Below are 19,693 nucleotides of genomic sequence, written 5' to 3' on the forward strand. Positions count from 1 at the left end.
AAAAGCTTAGCTATTTTTTCTCCTAATAGATGGAAGAAATGGAAATGAACATTAAAGAAAATACGTGCAGCTGTTCTGGGTTCTAGCACTTACAGAATGAAGACGAACATTAGTTTAAAAACAGCGTTAAAACCAAGCTGTGAAGTTCGTCTACAATTGTAGTAAATAGGGAAGAATGGAAAAAGGTATGACACGTGCTAGAAAATGTCCTGCCCCAAAATATATGAGTAGCAAGAATATAAAAATTACACTTGAATTTTCTGAAACATGGCACTGAGTGTAAGTAAGGAATTCCTTCAAACAGAACAGAGGAAATATCTTAAACATGCAATAAGAAAAGAAAAATAAAATGAACACTGAAATACACTAAAGATTTAGGAAAGAACTGTACCTTTTTTGCTTATTGGTTTGAGGCCAATTATGTCCTGTAATGCAGCCATTCAATAAGTAGTGGATCTTCTGAAATTACTCTGTGCAGACAGCTGTCTTGCTGTCACCCACATCTGTTCTGATGTTTTGGCTGCTGTTACTGTATTAATTAGAAGAGTTCCTTATGCCTTATGCATTAGAAGTTAGATTTTGTATTCTTAGATTATACAACTGGTAGTGATTTTTGGACATTGCTAAAGTTTTGTTTTATTTATGCTATGATGTAAATAGAAAGTTAAAAAGTCTACTTAAGTAGACTTCTTTCCTGTCATACTGCTGAAATAAATTTATTTCTTTGAATCTTTTTAGATAATTTCATTGCGTTGTTCACAAACTGAAGCAAGTCCTACATTTAGAAGTACTATCAGTTCACCAGTAATTCAGGAATATGCAGTGTAGTAACCACCTTCCCCTGATTTTTGTATATTGAAATACTCTGCTTGCAAGGAGAATAAATGCTGGAATTCCTACCCTAATAAAATAAACTGTTTACATTTTACTTTAATATAGTAAAAACAGGAAAAATAAGCTGGGGGTAAGGGAAACACTGAAAGATACAGGTGAGTGGGTCTTTGTCTTTCTGTGTTCTAAGTCTAAATTCTCCAAATATAACATTACCATCTTCTCACAACATCTAAAAAGATAAAAGATCCCAAGTCACTGAATTGTAAAACTGGTGTGGTTGACTTGCCTGTGTCTGTGTGGTGAGCTGTTGCTTTCAGCAGGCTCTTCAGTCACTTAAAAAAATATCATTCTCTGTGAAGGAGTGGTTTCATCCAGAACTAGTAAATTACAGACTTTTCTGTTCTTTGGACAAATAATATATGATATTACTCATAAGACTCTTAGCGGGGTTTTAGTGAGAAGTCTATCCTCCTCTTTTCCCCATTTCCTCTGTAACTTTTTAATACAGAATGTAAGATTATTTGTATTAGTTTAATTCCAGCTGAACATAGCTTTCTTTGCTTGGGCAGACTTCAAAAAGCATGTTTTTAAATCCATGTCAGCTTAGTCTGTCAAAACCATTTGTTCCTGTTTTTCTATGTTTTAGTCATTTCATTTTGTTCAATCCCATTTGTCATAGGCCAAGTTGATACTCTAGTTAAGAAGTACTGTGGCCTATCTACCATTCTTCCTTATCCCTGTGCCTTCAGATGAAAAGGGTGGTTGTAGTGGATTTCCCAGCTGACTGCCCTGAGGAGGCTATTTCAGGTGGTTTTCCTCAGAAGCCTACATACTTCATACCAAGATGCAATCTGAAGGCGATGGGTCAGTGTCATTTGGGAAAAAGTCTTCTCTTCAAAGGTCTGGATTTTTTGGTGTTCTCTAGTATTATGCTGCTGCACAGCTTTGGATAATTCACAAGTTAAATTACATCTTTGCGTTAGACTAGAATAACCTTGTCAGTTGGGGACCATCTTTCTGAGTCTCCTGAGAGCCTTTGAAAACCGAGCACATTTATCTACTGCTAATAGCACTTCTCACATCAGCTAGATGAGCCTCCAGTAATCTTAGTTATGTTATCTGAACACTTTTTCTCATAATATATCTGAAAAATCCTTCATTATTTGCAAGCTTAGAATTTCCAGTATGAAGGTGTCTTTTAATTCTCAGTTCTATGTTTTTTCCCTTTTTGACTTTGTGTTGTCTACTCCCAGAGCACAAGTATTATTTGAGACTTTTTGGACTTAAGACTGAATGTTAATGTCATAGGATTATCGAGTTTTGTACTCTCAAATTACTTAATACCTTTTGTTGCTTGGTGTATTGCCATTCTCAACTGTGACAACTTGTCACAAGCATATCAACTGTGAATTGATATCCTTGAATGAAGACGCTATCTTCCACTCTTCCACCTTAAAATACTCTACTTAACAGGAGTTCTCTTCCTGTATTACCTTTTTTTTTTTTTTTTTTTTTTTTTTTTTACAGTGATGATTCTGGATGAAAATAAGGAACCAGTGAAGACGAAGACTTTAGGAAATATTGTGGTAAAGTAAGCAAACTAAGTATTTTCTGAAACTTCTGCCTCTTTAGTGTCTAACTGTTGCCATAATAAAACTTAGGTTTGTAATCAGTGGATAGACAAAGGTATTTGGAAAGAAAATTGCCACTAGCTGCCATAGGCGTTCAGCTAGGATGGAAGAAATCACCTTGCAGATGTGCTTATGTCTCTTTGCTGTCTGTAGGGGTGACACAGACAATTTAGAATAGGTGCTTAACACTAGCTACCTACAGCTACGCGAAATTAATGTCATTCTTAGTAACTCTCTGCCAAATGAGATGAATTATATCTACAAACAGGTGGATAACATTTCTGAGTCATAACTATCTTGGTTATGCCTGTCAGAAGTGGATATTGTCACATTAGGAGATCTGTTGGGGCTATTCTCAAAGTTTTAAAGCCAAGATTTATCTTCCCTAACACTGCCCTATATTTAAGCCTTTTTCTTAAGGGATTGCAAGTGTGTTTATGTATTGATTTGTTGTTTTATCTCTCCCAGCATGATTTTTGCTGCAGCCAAATAAACTGATAGGGAAATAGTGGGGAGATTTTCCTCCTTATTTTCCTCCTGTCCCTTTTCCCCTTCTTCCTTTTCTTCCTTTTTTTTTTTTTTTTTGCATTGGATCACTCAATGAATAGTGTCCCTGTACCATTGCTATTATATCATCATGTTCTTATTTATTATAATATCCATTCTGAAATTGGGGAAAGAGTAGTAAGGGCAAAATTACAATGTTTCAAAAAAAAGTCATTATGAAATATTAATTGTTAACCCGTCTTTCTGTTCCGTGTCTTTTCTGATGATCTTTCAAGATGCTCTTAAAATTCATCCTGCTGCCTAACTATAAAATACAAACAAAACAAAACAAAAAAAAGACAAAGCTTTTGATGAGCTTTAGAAAACCAGTTCTGGGTGTTTTTAACATGTCCAATGTTTGAATCTATAGACTGTTATGAGAAGTAGGTTTTAGGATACTATGGTTTGGAGTGTCTTAATTTTGTTCCAGGTTTCATTCTAATAAGTGACAATTTCTTGACAGTGTTTAGTTGGTTATTTTGTTCATAAAAATCTGTGGCTGTTACGTTAAGACATCACGTTTTCTATCTTCTGCTGCACTCAGCTCAATTGTTGTTTAGCTGTAAAACTTTTTTTTCCTTAATTTTTAGATTAGGACTAGTTTGCATAAAACCCTCCTGCATAAAACCCTCCTGCAAAGGAAGCCTTTCCCTTCTTCGTTTCTCTACTCATATAAATCCCTTAAAAATAGTGGTGATGGTCCTTGTTACTAGCAGGGTTTGTTTATCACCCCAGGATCCTCAGGCATCTTGAAGTGATGAAGTGGGAGAATTGGGATAGTTTTTACTCTTCTTCTGTCATACAGTCAGCAGCAAAATATGGTCTACTGCTTTAGAAAAACAAAACAAAACACGACGAAACACAGGTATTTGCTTTATCTGCAGCGAATTGAGAAATATTCTTCAGTATTTCTGGGAATGGAGTATGACCACACACTGACTACAATACAAGCTGTGCAAAAGTGGTATGATGCAGCTCTTGGTTATTTTTAGGCTAGTCTAACTGCTGATAAGGACTGTTGGGGGCTGCTTGAGGCCTGCAGTGCTCATAAGTATAGTATTTAAAATAGCTGTTCTTGCAATAGAGTTTTGAAATTTAATTTTATCCTGCAGGAGTCAAATAATTTAGAAAGGTTGTTCTTACACGCTCCATCTCCCAGCACCAAGTATGTTATTTTCTTTTCTCATACCTACCAGATGTTTTTTCATATAATCATCATCTTTGTGTCCTTTGGAAAGATTTTTTTTTTACTGAGGAGAACTCTCACAGTGGATAATTTACCTGGACATGCAACAATACTTTTGACTTCACAAGTCTTTCAGGATAGAGTAATCAAATGCAGCGTCACAACATTTATGATGAAAGGGCAAAGGAAAACAAAGATTACTGCAGCTCACGAGAGTGGGTTTATATAAATTGTTTCCACGTTTATGTTTTTTTTTTGAGCTAGAATCTTTGGACGTAAAGAATAATTAACCAAGAATTCATTCTGAAGTGAAAATCATAGCAGCAATGACCTCCACGTCCTTTAGCAAGACCAGTCTGATTTAGTGACACACTTGTGCTCGCTTTGTTCTGAACTGCCTATAATTAATACAAAACGGAGAAGCTGTGTGTGTGTATGTATATATGTGTAATCGTGATTAGCAATGAGAAATTTCAAAGGAATGTTAGCAAAGAGAAATACTATTTAAATTCCAATGCAGTGGGAATTTCAATTTTGCTCTTTTTCATTATGAACATTGCAAACCTGTTATTTTTATTTAATGAGACCATTGTCAGCATTGTCTCATTCTTTACGTTTGTTCATGAAAGAAAGAGGACTACGTTTGCCATATATTCATTCTATCCAGGGAGTAATGTCTACCAGTAAATTTCCCTCTAGATCCTTTTAGGAATGTCCATAACCATGTTACACTTCCTCTAGTGTTTTGTTTTGTTAATTTTGTGCCACTGTAATGGGGCTTTATGTGATAAGTATTTAAAAATTACTTTTACTGGTCTCCACTGCATAGAATCACATAAGCATTTCTGTTCCATATTCAGAAAGAGGAGAGACAATGCATTATACGTTCAGCGATCCTGAAATGTGTTTGTAAGTTGGAGTGGACAACTGATAAGTGTTAGTTTTTTAACTAAGTGATTAGTTAAATTGCATTTAAGAATAGAATATCCTGAGTTGGAAGGGACCCACAAGGATCATCAGGTCCAACTCCTGGGTCCCCAAAGGATCACCCCAAAAAAATAAAAATCAGATCATGTGTCTGAGAACATTCTCCAAACACTTCTTGCTGCAGAGATGAAATTGTTGCTTGTAGAACCATTTAAAGAAAGTGTGTCATCCTGCATAGACTACTTGCAATACATTCTTGTAATTAACAGCCATACACTTAAGAACAATTTGCTAAATTTATAAAACCTAGAAAGCAGTGCCTTACAAATAAGCTATTGGAACAACTTTCTTAGGAATATGGTGTTTTTTATTGACACCACGAACGTGGATTGTAAATAGCTGCTCGTTTTACCAAACGTTACAGGCTTGAGGTAGAATTTAGTAGATGATATCCTTTAGGCTGTGTTGTATGGGAGGTCATTTTAGATAATTATGTTTTTTTTTTTTTTTTTTTTTTTTTTTTTTTTTTTTTACCAGCTTTGTCTTTTCCCTTTACAAGTGAAGCAATGAGTAGAACTTTCAATGTGTGAGCAATTTGTCCAAAAATGAGCTGAATACATGTGGGTAGCATTTGAACTTTTTTACTTTTAACTCTTTCCAGGCATTTTAACATTTTTTGATGCTTTTCCTCTTTCCCATCAAATTAGATTTTTTTTTCCTGCAAAATACACACTGAAACCAACTGCTTCTGTGACATTTTTCAATTAACTAAAGGGATATTTCACGCAGAATCATAAATTCTCGAGATCCTCTCTTCTCTTACCTCTTCTCCACCCTTTTCCCAGTCCTGTTGTTCTTTGTGCCTGAAAAAGCTTGAAGATTGGAGATGGCTTTCAAATTGCAATCACAAAAAATTTTTTTGAAGAGCGTTGTTTACATACAGCACTACACAAATAATGAGTAATAATATAGGTGCCAATCAGGATGACTTAATTCCACTCACAGGCCTACCTCATGTAACTATGGCTGATGTTTGCTTTGCCTGGTGGTAATGAACGGCCTGTGACTGCCATTGTCTACTATAAAATGAATAAATGAAGGGATGACTTCTCCTTTCTGAAACTCAGAAAAGTAGCACTTGTAATAGTTTTGACTTTCAGCTGTACTTTCAGAAAGCTGTTTTTTTTTTTCCCTATAAATAATCTTCTGAGTGCTGTGTCAATAATTTGTTCCAGCAGCAAGAAATCTTGCATCATTATGCCAAGTGGCATCCTGAAAGGATGTGACACAGTCAGCTTTTCCCAGGCAATGTTACAGGTGGGTTGACCACTGTTGCGTGAAAAACAAATGAACTGTGAAACAATGCTCAAAAAACAGGTAATGATTGTAGTTTCAAATTGGCTATTAGAAAACAGTTATCATACTTCAGAAGTTTTTGTGATGCTGCCAAGCTCACCTAATCTTAATATCTCACTTTGTAATAAAATTACCTTTTTTTTTTTTTTTTTTAAATAAAATGTAACCAGAGTGTTACATTTCAGTCTTCTCTCTCCTCTCACATCATTATGATCCAGTGCTTCTCCCTTTAGAATTCATGGCAGTGTTCCCGTGGACTGGACAGCAGTGGGACGGAGATACTTTTGGCTCGGGGTATTTTGATCCTGATGTTTTGGCAAAATTCCAGTACGCTGAATTATTTTCTGGCAAGCTGAATTCCACCTTTATTAATTTTATTAGCAATTTGTATTTTCCCAGCACCTACAAACTGTAGTCAGTTGTGATCCTAAGCACTTTGTTACCGCTGAAGAATTGCATGTGCCCATCACTGTTCAATTATTTTGCCCGAAATACTGACACATAGAAGATGGCATTTGTTTTTTGCTTAGGAGATGGAATGGAGTCCTAACTGCAAGTAATGTTTTAAAGAAGACAAAGGAGGGGTATTTTCAGATTGTGTCTGTATTGTGCTATGTGTTGTGCTGTGGAAATACCTGTGGTAGCCAGTAGTTTAGCAGCCTGGTTTCCATAGACTGAGGAAGATTATTTCTCTTGCTTCTCAGCAATATGGACTGTGGATATCATTGCATTTTTTTCCTTTAAACAAAACAAACTAACAAACCAAGCAAGCAAAAACATTGGGAGCAGGGATTATATTTTTGATGATATGTTACGTAGTTCTTGGTTTAGATTTCTAAACAATTGTAGTTACAGAAAGCAAAATGTCTTCCTGGTTTCTGCAATAAAATTAGCTCTTCTATTTAATGGCTAAGTGGAAACCACTGAATAGAGCCTTGGTGAATTTATTAAGGATTTTGTCAATATGAACTGTCCTTTCTCTCCCATCACAAGAATGCTTCAGATTGTTAAATAAACTGAAAGTTCAAAATCTACAATGATTCAGGCCGTTATGAACTATTAGCAACCAGGCAACAACCATAGTAACTACCACTATTGGGTGATTTTTCTTAAATCTGAAGAAGAGGTTTTTCATTTAAACGTATACACACACAAACATGGGGATTGATATATTGCTTTTCTAATGTATTTATTTCAAGGCAAATACTCTGTCATGTTTGTGTATCACAAGGGTGCTTACTAAGCTGGTAGGTCTCATGAATTCTTGCCAGAGGGGCAGAAGCCAGCCAGATCTCCCGAAGTCTGGGTGCCTAACTGGAAAGTGTCTGGCATTTGTGGCCTTGCCTTAACCATACTTTCAAGGAATGTGACTTATAGGATGTGTTGAGACAAAACCCTTAGAATAAAAGTAGTATTTATAGTAGTATATTCTATTATGATACTTGAGCTGAATTAGCTTGGAGACACCTGGCATTGTAAAAAGTTGTGCATTTAAATCATTGATGTGGCCTTTTGAGTATAATTCTTACTATTTATACCTTATTTAGATAAAATTAAGTGAATATATATATATATAACTTTTATGACTGTAACATTAGAAATGTACATGTAGTAACAGATCTGTTCCTGGGACCTGAACATCATAGGAGACTTGTAATGATATCAATGTTGCTGCCATACAGAGTGGTGTTACGCTGTTTGAGATGTTGCCTTTTGGGCTCATAGGGACCAGTGTTGGGCTCATAGAGATCAGTGTTAAAAAATAAAATGCCATGGATAAAGATTTGTAAGGAATGCAGGCATAAGCATTTACAGTTTTACCAGTATGAATATGCTTCCTTGCCTGATCATTCTCTCTCTGTTACTAGGGTTAAGCTTTATGAAATTTGTGTTGGATGTTCTGTGCCTGAATATGTATCTTTTAGGGTTAAACACAGCTTCCTGCCTTTGAAGGACAAAAATGACCACTTCTCTGTTAGCTGAGTCTTGTCTAGCTTTTCCTGTTCTGGCAGATAGGTGCAATGTCCTGTCTTTTGTCATGTTCCCGTCCTTGACTGAAGAATGGACATAAAGTATGAATTGAAAACTCAACTAATAAATCATTCCAGAATTTTGCAGCTTCACTTCTTTAAAAAAAAAAATATATATATATATATATATAACTCCAGTTATTTTAAAAAGTTTTTAAATTGACTTTTTATCAATATACTTTCAAATAATTCACAAAATAATTCCAATAATATTATGTGGAGTTAAAAGAAGGAAAACATTTTTATTCAGATTATTGTGACTGAAATTGTTAAATCTTTTTACAGAAACTGAAGATTTGTGTGCCTGATGATTTGTTTGCCTATACATGAGCTTGTACGTGTTAGATAAATAGGTATCTATAATAATGAATTTGTCTGAATCATAGCATATATGCACACATTTCTGAGAGATACTTAATTCATCAAAATGTTGGAAGCTGAATGCTGATGACATATTTATAGTGTAGTATGTAGTGCTTGCTAGACCAAACATCATTTTATTGAATATTAGACACACTTATGTTATATACAAGGCAAGGACTGGATACGGTACAGAGACACATGTGATCACAACAAATGCACATCTTGTTGATCTGTTATCAACATATTATTAAACAAAACTGTTTTCTTATTCCTACTCAATGACTGTTCTCTGAATATAAAGTGTGAATGGAGAGCATGAGCTGTACTTGTTATATCTGTGTTTCTAACTACTTCACTCTGCTCTTTTTAATTTAAGGTTGCCTTTGCCTCCTGGAGCGTTCTCAGGACTTTGGGAAAATCAGGAAACATTCCAGAAGTTGTATTTCCAAAAATTTCCAGTAAGAATTACAAAATATCTTATATAAAGTTTTGGAAATCTCGCAGCACTGAATGCCATGAATTTTCAATTGGGTAGCATAAAAAAATTGTATCTTATTTTAATGGGAAATATTTTGATACATTTCTTACAGGCTGAAAAGCATTTCAAGTTAAACATTTCTTCATACATACTTCCAGCTTTTGGTCACATTGATTTTTTTCAGATTTGAAACAAAAGAAGTAAACCTTCTGTAAAGAAAGTTTAAAGATTCTGAACCTAAAAGTTGTTTTATGTCATTTGGTCTAAAAAAGGTAAAAGCATTGATTCATTTCAAGTTTAGACTGGAATAACTTCAAATCCACTACCGCTGACATGCAGTCATTCTAGTTTAGCATCAGTCCAAAATACACACTTATCTACCACATGTGTATATATATGTAGGAGGCTCCTTACTGAATTGTCCTTGTCAGATGAACTGTCTAGGGACTCGTGTCCTCCTTTCTGCCTAGAAATAGATGGACTGGTCCAGATAGACTGTCCAGAATGGAAGGTTTGGTCCAATAAAAGTAAATGAGTGAACAGAGCAGGCAGATTATTTTCTTTGCGCACTGGCATGATAGTGGTGTATGAATGGATCCAGCAAATGGGTATCGTAAGGGTCAATTTGACAACTGTCATTGTATTGTAACAATTCCACTCTTCTTGTGTAGATTCAGGCAACATCCTTCTCCAAGCTGTCAGGGATTAAAGTAGGCAGAGTGGAAAAAATCCAGGCTTATGTGTTCATTGTCTTCTGCTCTGTCTTAATAAAGACTGAAAAAAACTTCTGAAAAAGGAGCTCCAAGATATATGATGATATAAGAATGGTGAAAAAAATAGAATTAAATCTTTTTGGCACCAACAATTTACTTCATTTGACACAAACAGTTTTGTGTGTTGGCTTCCTGGGAAATGGATGAATCTTTCTGGTACTCTTCCCTGAGTTTATTTGCATATTTGGTTATGTTGTTTTTAGGGGTATTATGATACTATGGATGCAGGTTATATGGATGAAGATGGCTATTTATATGTTCTGTCTCGAGCTGATGACGTGATCAATATCGCGGGACACAGACTTTCAGCGGGTGCAATTGAAGAGGTAACCTCTGCCTGACAGTAAAATAGAAGAGTGAAATATTAATAAAGCAACCTGAGTTCATGAAGACTAAAAATCTCACAAAAATCAATTTTCATTCTGCTTATCTTGATTGCATTTGCATTGGTACTTTTAGGAAAAACATTAATTGTTTCAGGTCCTTCCTATTAAGGTGCATTCTAAGACAATAATAAGCAATTTGTATCACAGGCTTGAGAAAACAAGTGGGATATGACATATGAAGATGGAGGTAAGGGGCAGTGTGGTAGCATGGAAAGCGTTCTTGAAGTTCTAACATATTTACTTGGGAATACTTTAAGGTAAGGTAGGCTCAGCATGTCAGGTTGTTGCATTAGCTCATTAGCTACTGAAATCACTTAGAAATTATTTTTTCTTAAAATACAGTTTTTAGTTGTTTGGGTTTTGTTTCTTTTTTTTTTTTTTTATAGTGTTTGGTGTTATCTGACTTCTTTTTGCATAGATTCACATTTGGTGCTTTTTCTTGTTTCGAAGAATTTCCTTCTCAGTTCCTTGAGACCTGTTTTTTGTCTCTCTCTTACTGTAAGAGCAGTGCTAAATGAACATAAATTTTTCTTTAAAAAAATCCTACCGCTGAGTGAAAATCATTAACGTAATTCCTATGAAACTCAAAAAGTTGCAAATACTGCAGTACATAATAGTATCTTAATTTCATATCTTTGTTCACTTACTCCTTCACAACTGCTCTTGTTGCCAGTTATAAATTTCCCTGATGACATATCAGTTGGTTATTCAGGGTGGCTAGGAAAAGGTGTGCTAGGTAAGTACAAGGGAAAAATATACTTAAAATTCTGAATTTAACTGTTCACTGAATCACAAACTCATTTGTGATTTTTTTCCTTTCTAATGTTTATATTAGCAATATGTTAATTAGTATGTTTTAGTGACTGTATTTTTTTGAAGACTGGGTAACTTAAAAAAGAATGGAAGAAACTCTGATTTAACAGAAGGGAACAAATCTTTATAAATGTAGGCAGTTCTTCAAGGAGCAGTCAGCCAGGAAGTTGCTGTACTGACAGGTCTGTGAAGACATAAAGGTGTCTTTCAGTCTGCTTAAATCTATTGCCCCTTTGAAGTGAGTGTTTTGTGTTGCTCTACGACAACAGGGAACCTCATCCCCCCCCATTACTGCTCTGCTACTACAACGGCATTGTTTCCTGGTATCAAGCTGGATCTGAACCTTGCACAGCAAATGAGGAACTGAATTACCTCAAAGATGACATTCATGTCATCTTTGTGTCCATCTGAATTTGGTCAGAAGCTCAGTGTTGCTGTTTTTCTCCCTGTTAGAGCTTTCCCCAGAAATGGTGTTTCATCACTACAGACTTCTAGATGCTTTTCTATTCACCTTCTGAACAATGCTAAAAAATAGTGTTCTTAATACATGCACAGCAAATTGCTAGTTAAATGGGAAAGCATTAACAAGAACACAATTAGCTTTTCAGTAAGATCAGTAAATACAGAATTAGAGGTTCATTGAATAGACTTCTAATTAAGTGACAGTCACCTTGTTGAGCAAGTATATTAACTGTATTTACATTATAGCTGCATTACAAGCTTAACAGGTTTAGTTATACCTTAGTGCTTTGGTGTTTCAGCTTCATTATGTTCCAAACAATTAGTTTCTTTGTCTATTAGTATCGTCAGGGCTCCATCTTTACTGAGATGCAGTAGAAGTTACTGTTTACCTTGCCAATCACTGAATGTTAGCCATTTTGGTAACCTCAGCTTGTGTTGATCCATCCATCTCTGTACATCAATGGTTGAGTGTTTGGTTTGACTCTTTCTAAATTTGCTCTGATGTTAAGGAATTTAACATGAAAAATTCCCTTACTGACAGTGGGGTTTCTGTCTGCTGCTACATTACAAGTCCATCCTTGTACCCACTGAGTCAAGGAATTCCCCTTCACTTTCTCTGTTTCTTACTTGTATGCAGCTTTTAGGTGGCTAGTGTTGATTCTGTTCTCTGATCATCTTTTCAAGCTGTCTTACAAAGTTTGATAACCTTTAACTTAGTATTTACATTTTCAGTCATATGAAATTGGCTGTTCCAATGTCAAAGGCATACTTATGGGATTTTTTTTTTGATAGATTAGTGAAGGAAAATATTGCAGTGTTTGGAATATTTCAGCTCAGCATAAGACTTTTCTGAACAAGTGACAGACTGGAACAATGCAAACAAGCTCCTCCAACATGAAGCTGGGTACACTTTACATCTTTACCTTAGGGGTCCTGTTGGATCCTGATGGATAATTATCAAATTGATGGTAATGTCACATTACTGAAGATATTATTCCTATGATTTTGTGGAAAGGCCTCAGCACCTCTTGTCGTAGACCTTACTAGCCCTCTTCTGCATAATGCATTGAAAAGTAGATGAAAAATAGTTTCATCTTAATTCTATAACAATCAAGTTTCAGTGGTCAGGATCAAGAAGTGAGAGCAGAAAAGAATGGGTATTTAAAGCGTGAAATAGAATGCATTACTGAGGTTCTGGACTAGATGTGACCCAGGCTCGTAGGTGTATGTAATACAGACAAATACCACCAGGATTTGGAGTTGCATGAAAAGAGCTAGGTGCTTTGGAAGAGGATTCACAACTGCTGGTGTCTTAAGTCTAACTTTGTCCCAGACTTAGTGATGCAGACTTAGTGATGCATATCTCAGTATGCATTGAGACATCTTGGTGATTTTTCTTCCAGGAAGTAAGAACCTCAGCTGGCTAATTAGAAACAAGAGAGTCTCCCACATTTTGTTTTCCTGAACGAGATTTTGAGGTAGTGTCCATCACTTGTGTAATTGTGTACATGTGCAGTAGCAAAGAAGGGACTTTGATTTAACTTGCTTTGTTGTCTAAGAATGTTGAGGTCTCACATTTCCAAGAGGATCAGCTGAACGCTAGGTTCGCTGCAAGCTGAGACAGGGCTTGTATTTGGCAAAGAATTAAAAAGATACAAGGCATCAGAGAGAATAAGAATGAATAAATATGACTTTATAGCCCTGTAATAGAAATGCTTCTGTGGTTTTGGTCCTTACTCACTTAACTGCACAATATTCATAGCATTAGACTAACATTATTTGTCTCAGCAAAAAATCAAACTAACAAAAACATAGGTGTGACACTCTTGTTTTCCCAAAACTATAAGGAAATCACCTTTGCTTTGTTCAAAACTAGATGATTCCAGATTCTATGATTCTGTATTTGTACCTTGTGCTGCCACAGTTTTTATTTCTTCCACTTATTTGATAACTACACATAGGTGTGTGTGTAAATATTCACTGTTACATTTGCAACATGTGTAGTTGGAATCCCAAGTTGTATTGACTAAACAATTTTTGATGTCAAAACTTAAGAAGTCTATTTTTTATGTCCTTGCCTATGATTTTTTTTTTTTTTTAACTGAGATGTTCAAATTATTTATCTGGTTTAGTTTTGTTTTCTGTCCCTCAGTGTATTCTGTTCCATCATGCTGTGGCAGACTGTGCTGTTGTAGGCCAGGAGGATGCATTAAAAGGGCATGTTCCCTTTGCCCTGTGCGTACTCAGAGAAGGTGAGAGCTCATTGCTACTGGTGGTACTAAAGCTTGCAAAAGTCCTGGAAAGGTTAAAGGATATGAACTTCTTTACTAGATGTAAAGACAGAAGAGGGGAAGATTTTGGAAGAGATTATTGAGAGCGTTCGAAATAACATTGGTCCTGTGGCAGCTTTTCAGAAGGGGGTGTTTGTGAAACAGCTACCAAAAACACGTTCTGGCAAGATCCCACGTTCAGCTCTTTCTGCACTTGTCAGTGGAAAGCCGTATAAGGTAAGCTAGAGAAGTACGTTTTAATGAACTAGGCACATAAATGCATCCAAAGACACAACATCATGGTTTTGATTCTCTAGACCATTCTGCAACTGGTCCATGACTTCAAGTATTACATAGTATTTTATTTCTATTTATTACCCCAAAGGTTTTCATTTTCCAGAGCTTACCAGATACATTTTTTTTTTTCTTGGCTGCTTTCAAAGGCTAGATTTAGACGATTCTCTAGATGAGAATCTTCTGAATTCTGTTTTACTGTTGAAGGACTGCAATCTACTATCCCTTGCTTATGTATATTTTTCCTTTTCAGATAACACCAACCATTGAAGATGCTAGCGTGTTTAAACACATAGAAGAAGTGCTGAAGAAAAAATCAGTGGGGTAGTAGGTTATTAAAAGTGTCAGTTACTGAAATATGCAGAGACTTTCCATTAGGAAATACATATTTTAAAAACTAGTCATGATTGGCACTATATTTTTTCTTTATTACATAAATGGTACCATGTTCTTTACTGTATTGCCATAGCCAATGAAGCATATTGAAGACTGCATGTTGTCATTATATGCTGTAAGTTAAGATTGCTAAGAATTTTAAATAGTATTCATACACTGATATAGCTTTGGAAGGAGTCACAGTATTATCTCATTATAATAGAATCATGGAATCACAGAACAGCCCAGGTTGGAAAGGACCTTGAAAGATCATCAGGTCCAACCTTTCATGGGGAAAGGGAGCCTAGATGAAATTACCTGGTACCCTGTCCAATTATATCTTGAAAATCCCTAGTGATGGAGATTCTACAATATCCATTATTGTATAATGAAACCAATAACTTGAGTTTGGCTACAACAGCTTTCAGAAGGTAAGTCACAAACTGAAGACAGCAATAAGTAGGAATTGTGATATGAAAATCATTGCAGACATAACTTGTCTTCACTTATAAATTATGAGCCTTATGCCAGTTAAATTTTTATCAATTAAAAAAAAATTAAATTAGTTTTCTCTATTCTACTGATTTTTCCTAAATCTTTGTGCTATAAATTCCTCTAATTGCTTCATTCAATGACTTTTGGAAGTGCCTTTTTTTTTTTTTTTTTTGTAAAATAATAGGTGATTTCTGTCTTTCAATGTGTTAAAATCTTAATTTATCTATAGTAATGTTGAATATAAAATACGTATTTTAAATAAATGCAAGCATTTACCCCTTGCATTTTCTGATAATTTTGTTGTTGTGTTTTTCATCACTCATGAAAAGGATAAACCAGGATGTGCTTTCACTGACATAATTAGATGTTTCAGACTTGCTGAGATATATATCGCTAAGAAATGTAGCAAATACACATACTGGGCAACCACTTCTTGACAGTATTGGCATTTTCAAAATACTGTCAGGATTCTTAATGTATCAGGAAATGGAGGATACACACTATAAAAGCATTACTTCTTAAGCTGCAGTTTTTAACTGAACAAGAAATGTAAAAATCCTTGTAAAAATATATAAAATATACTGACATGCATGTAAAAATAAATGAAAAGTTTAAAAGCTTTGAGTTACTCAAATACAGCATTGTTATTCCGATGAAGAAACAATAAGCAATTGGCAAATTCAGAAGTTGTGAGCATATTCTATGACCTTTTTATTTTTTTTATTTTTTTTCCGTTTTTGCTGGAAAACATTCAAGATCAAAACTGAGATAAGAGAGGGGCAGAGTGGTCAGGAGCACTCATTGCTACTGCCATGATAATGTAGATTCATCAGCATTCAGAAAACCCAGGTAAAGAGCCACATCATAGCAGTGATGCAGTATAGAAAAACATTTTTTTTTTCATGAGCATTGCTTTTTTTTTTTTTTTCTTTTTTTCTTTTTTCCAAAGAAGCCTTTTTCTGAGTTTTTCAGAATTTTTTGCTTACAGCTTAAGGTTTGTGCCAAGCTGTGTAAAGGGAAAGAGGTAATTATTCTTGTGCCCAGCTCCATTGCTGCACTGCAGCCTTGTTGTACAATCAAGAAAGAACAAGCCTATTTAACAGGTGATAGGAGAACACTTGTTTTATTTTATTTTATTTTATTTTATTTTATTTTATTTTATTTTATTTTATTTTATTTTATTTTATTTTATTTTATTTTATTTTATTTTATTTTATTTTATTTTTATAGAGAAGAAGCATGTGGGTAGATTTGAATGGCCAGGGAGATACTGAAATTAATCTGGAAGAAGTTGATACCATAATTATTCACCAGTTGTAGATCAGAGGTTAGCGTAACCACAATTTATAGCTGTTAAGATTAGAGCTGTGGCTGTGCTTTGGATATACTAGGAGTTTTGATATGTTAGCCTGAGATCAAAAAATAACTCATAATGGTACATATATTTTATTTTTTCTATTTTTTCTTAATATATATTTAATTCTTCTGGCCTGTTTTTTCTACTGTAGAAATAAGTAGGAAGTACTCCCAGGGCAGTATTCATAGAGCTTCATTTGCAGATCTTGCTCGCTCTTTTCCCTAATGCAGCTCATTTCCTTCTGCCTCCTATCCCCCATGCCACTGAATTTGAGTGTGGGCTGTGACTGGAAATGTATGCTGGAAAAGAAATTCTGGAAAACTGGAACTGGAGTTTATGAAAAGTTTATACAAATGATAGTACAAACACTGCAAAGAGTGTTTGCATTGCTTTACTTGGTGATATTCTGGACTAAACTAATCCAAAATAGGGCTGAGGGTAGAGAAGAAGGAGCATCAGCAGCAAGGTCAGGTAAGCCCCAGAAGCTGTATGTAGAAGAGCTGTGTCTGCTGTCTCTTTACAGCTCTGTTCTACCCAAAGCCATCTGATTGGATGCATCAGCAAGTTGCGTGCTCCCTCTCGTGGCAGATTCTGACCAGAAAATTCATCATAACTCATACCTGTTAGTGGCAAAATGTGCTTCTGCTTAGCCATGACAAATACATGACATCCAAACTATTTTAATGCTACTACGTACCAACCTTAATAGACTTATGAACACAAGTAGCACTGAATTCTTTTTTATTGACATTGGGGGAGAAAAATCTTTCACCATCTGATTGACTGAAGTTTGCCAAATGAAAATAGACAAAAACAAATGTTTATGTACGTGCAAACATGGCAGATCAAACTGCTAAAAGAAATAACTAAAAGACAGGTCTTGAGCTAAGATCAAGCAGCAGAAAAATAGTAAATAGGTAAATGACTATTAAGTAGGTCTTACTTTGAAACTTCCCATTTAAACAAAGAATAAACAACAATAACACCACCAAATAAAGCCACAGCAGGTAATATTTGCTCTTCTAAACTTTTATACACTATATATTAATCACTCTGTCTTTCAGTTATTTCCTCTGATAAAACAGACTTGTGTGAAGTCTCAGCAAGGCCATCTTGGCTAAAAGCAGAACATTAGACAGGAGCCTGTCTAATGCCCTGTTATGATGAAGAAATGGTGGGGTTTGGCTTCTCTTTTCTTTCATTTTCTTCGTGGAAAATATTTGGAAACTTGAGAATCGCACACTATTCGTTCTATGCAATTATTAGATTTAATTTTCCAATGCTGGCTGGTGTCTGAAGATCCTGGAACAAAAAGGTGGCTCTTGGTAAAGCAAGATTCTTCTTGGTCCGCAGGTAACATAGAAGAAAGTTTTTTTTTTTTTGTATAAATCCTGTTTTATTAAATTGCTTTTTTTTTTTTTTTTTTTTTTTTTTTTTGTAAACAGTTCTGGGTTTATTTGTGTGATTTTAAGAGGTGAGCCATCATGGTGCTTCTCTATATATATCTAACATTTCCATTTTGTCTTTAGAGGTCCATTTTGGCTCCAGTTCCAGGTTATGTCATTCTATTATACATCATCAGAGGCAGGTGTTCAGCTTTAAATATTGACAGATTTTACAGTAGGAACATGTTGAAGCTTCTAACTCTGCTAAACATATTCATTTGACTGTTACAATCCAAAAACTGTAAAAATGGTGGAATGGAAAGTTACAAACAGTATTATTGACACTGTATTGTCAAATGTTTGCACTGAGACCCCATGTACCATAGATTTTATTTTTAAAAAATCATATTTATATCCATTTACATAAGACTTACACATTTTAAAAGAAATACATACACAGTAAATACGGAAATGTCTAGTATTTTACAATAAAACAGATGAAACAATGTAAAAATGAGTGGCTTCATTTGATAAAAGCTTTGGATGTGCACTACTGCCAAATTTCTGATGACAGAGATGCTGGGAGGAAAGGGGGAAGTTGTTTTGTCTTTTTTTTTTTTTTTTTTTTTTTAAGCAGTTTAGTTTTTTTAAATTTTTATTCTTATTTTAAATTAACCAATACATCAGATCTGTTTGTCTGATAAACCCTTTTGTGTTCTCTTCCCTATTACCCTGTTCTTGCAGAGAGTTTTAATGTTCTTTTTCTTAAGTAGTGGTAGTGCACTTCAGGTAAAGTAGAAGAAAGAGATGACATCTAAAGGAGAAAATAAACATTAATTAGTAAGTTTTTTTCATTTTAATTAGATCCAGGATGCAACAACACTAGAAAATATTATAGTACTAAATAAGCTGTTGCATGTTTTACTGAAAATTGACCATCTGAGGGAGATGTGTATTTGGTCTTTAATTTTAGATCTATAATATAAATCAATTATGCATTTTGATCTTTTAGTAATGCATACTAATTCTTGCTCGAAACAAACTCTTGTGTATATTCATTTTACAGCTGTTTTCTTTATGTTTTGATTCAGTATTGGTGGTTAGAGTTTCCTGCATCTTTAGACCTTTGCCTCTTTAGCACAAGGTTGAACACACATTTTAAGTGTATAGACCCTATTGATGTACTCTGTGATTCTCCTTGTTCACAGCAGCTTGACAGCATTTACCTTTTTAACCCTGATGATTTCTTTGCTGTGGACCAGCTGTTTCCAGAATACCATTCACATCTTTTTGAAACACTTCTTCCCCATCTGTCTTTACAAATCCTCTTTGGAATCCTTCATTGATGAAGTTCACAGTTGATTTACCAAATCCCCCTTGACGTTTCATTAGAAGAAATGTGAAACTGTGGCATGTGCTATTGCACCAGCCTGTGACAATGTGACAGTGAAACTGTCCTGGCTGAGCCTTATGATGTGGTGGTGACAAGTATTTTATAAGACAGAAGTGCAGGGAAAACATACAGCCACCGCAGCAGAAAGCTGGACCGTCCCATGTGCACTCTCTTAAACTTCTTTACAAGATTAAATAGCTAGGCGACAGTGGTATTGAGTGTTCTTTATTTATGATCTTGAGAGTATACTAAAACTGGGCCACGTGGACTATGTTCACATAACTGTTCTGAAAATGTCAGTTCATGTTTTATGTAAACTCATCAGGGTGGTTTCAACAG

General features: G+C 35.0%; 1 protein-coding gene across 2 annotated transcripts in view; it reads left to right on the forward strand.

Moving 5' to 3' along the window:
* ACSS3 (acyl-CoA synthetase short chain family member 3) overlaps positions 1–15,367 on the forward strand; it is a 65,771-nt gene extending 50,404 nt beyond the window's left edge. For both annotated transcript variants that reach the window (XM_084305941.1, XM_084305942.1), the window contains 6 exons: positions 2,362–2,425; positions 9,250–9,331; positions 10,328–10,450; positions 13,938–14,037; positions 14,117–14,292; positions 14,603–15,367. In XM_084305941.1, coding sequence (XP_084162067.1) covers positions 2,362–2,425; positions 9,250–9,331; positions 10,328–10,450; positions 13,938–14,037; positions 14,117–14,292; positions 14,603–14,677 — 620 coding nt within the window. In that variant the 3' untranslated portion in view covers positions 14,678–15,367. The remainder of the gene's footprint in view (positions 1–2,361; positions 2,426–9,249; positions 9,332–10,327; positions 10,451–13,937; positions 14,038–14,116; positions 14,293–14,602) is intronic.
* Positions 15,368–19,693: the final 4,326 nt, after the last annotated feature.

This window comes from Netta rufina (genome assembly GCF_964035555.1).
Source record: "Netta rufina genome assembly, chromosome: 1".
In the NCBI taxonomy this organism is placed as follows: Eukaryota; Metazoa; Chordata; class Aves; order Anseriformes; family Anatidae; genus Netta; species Netta rufina.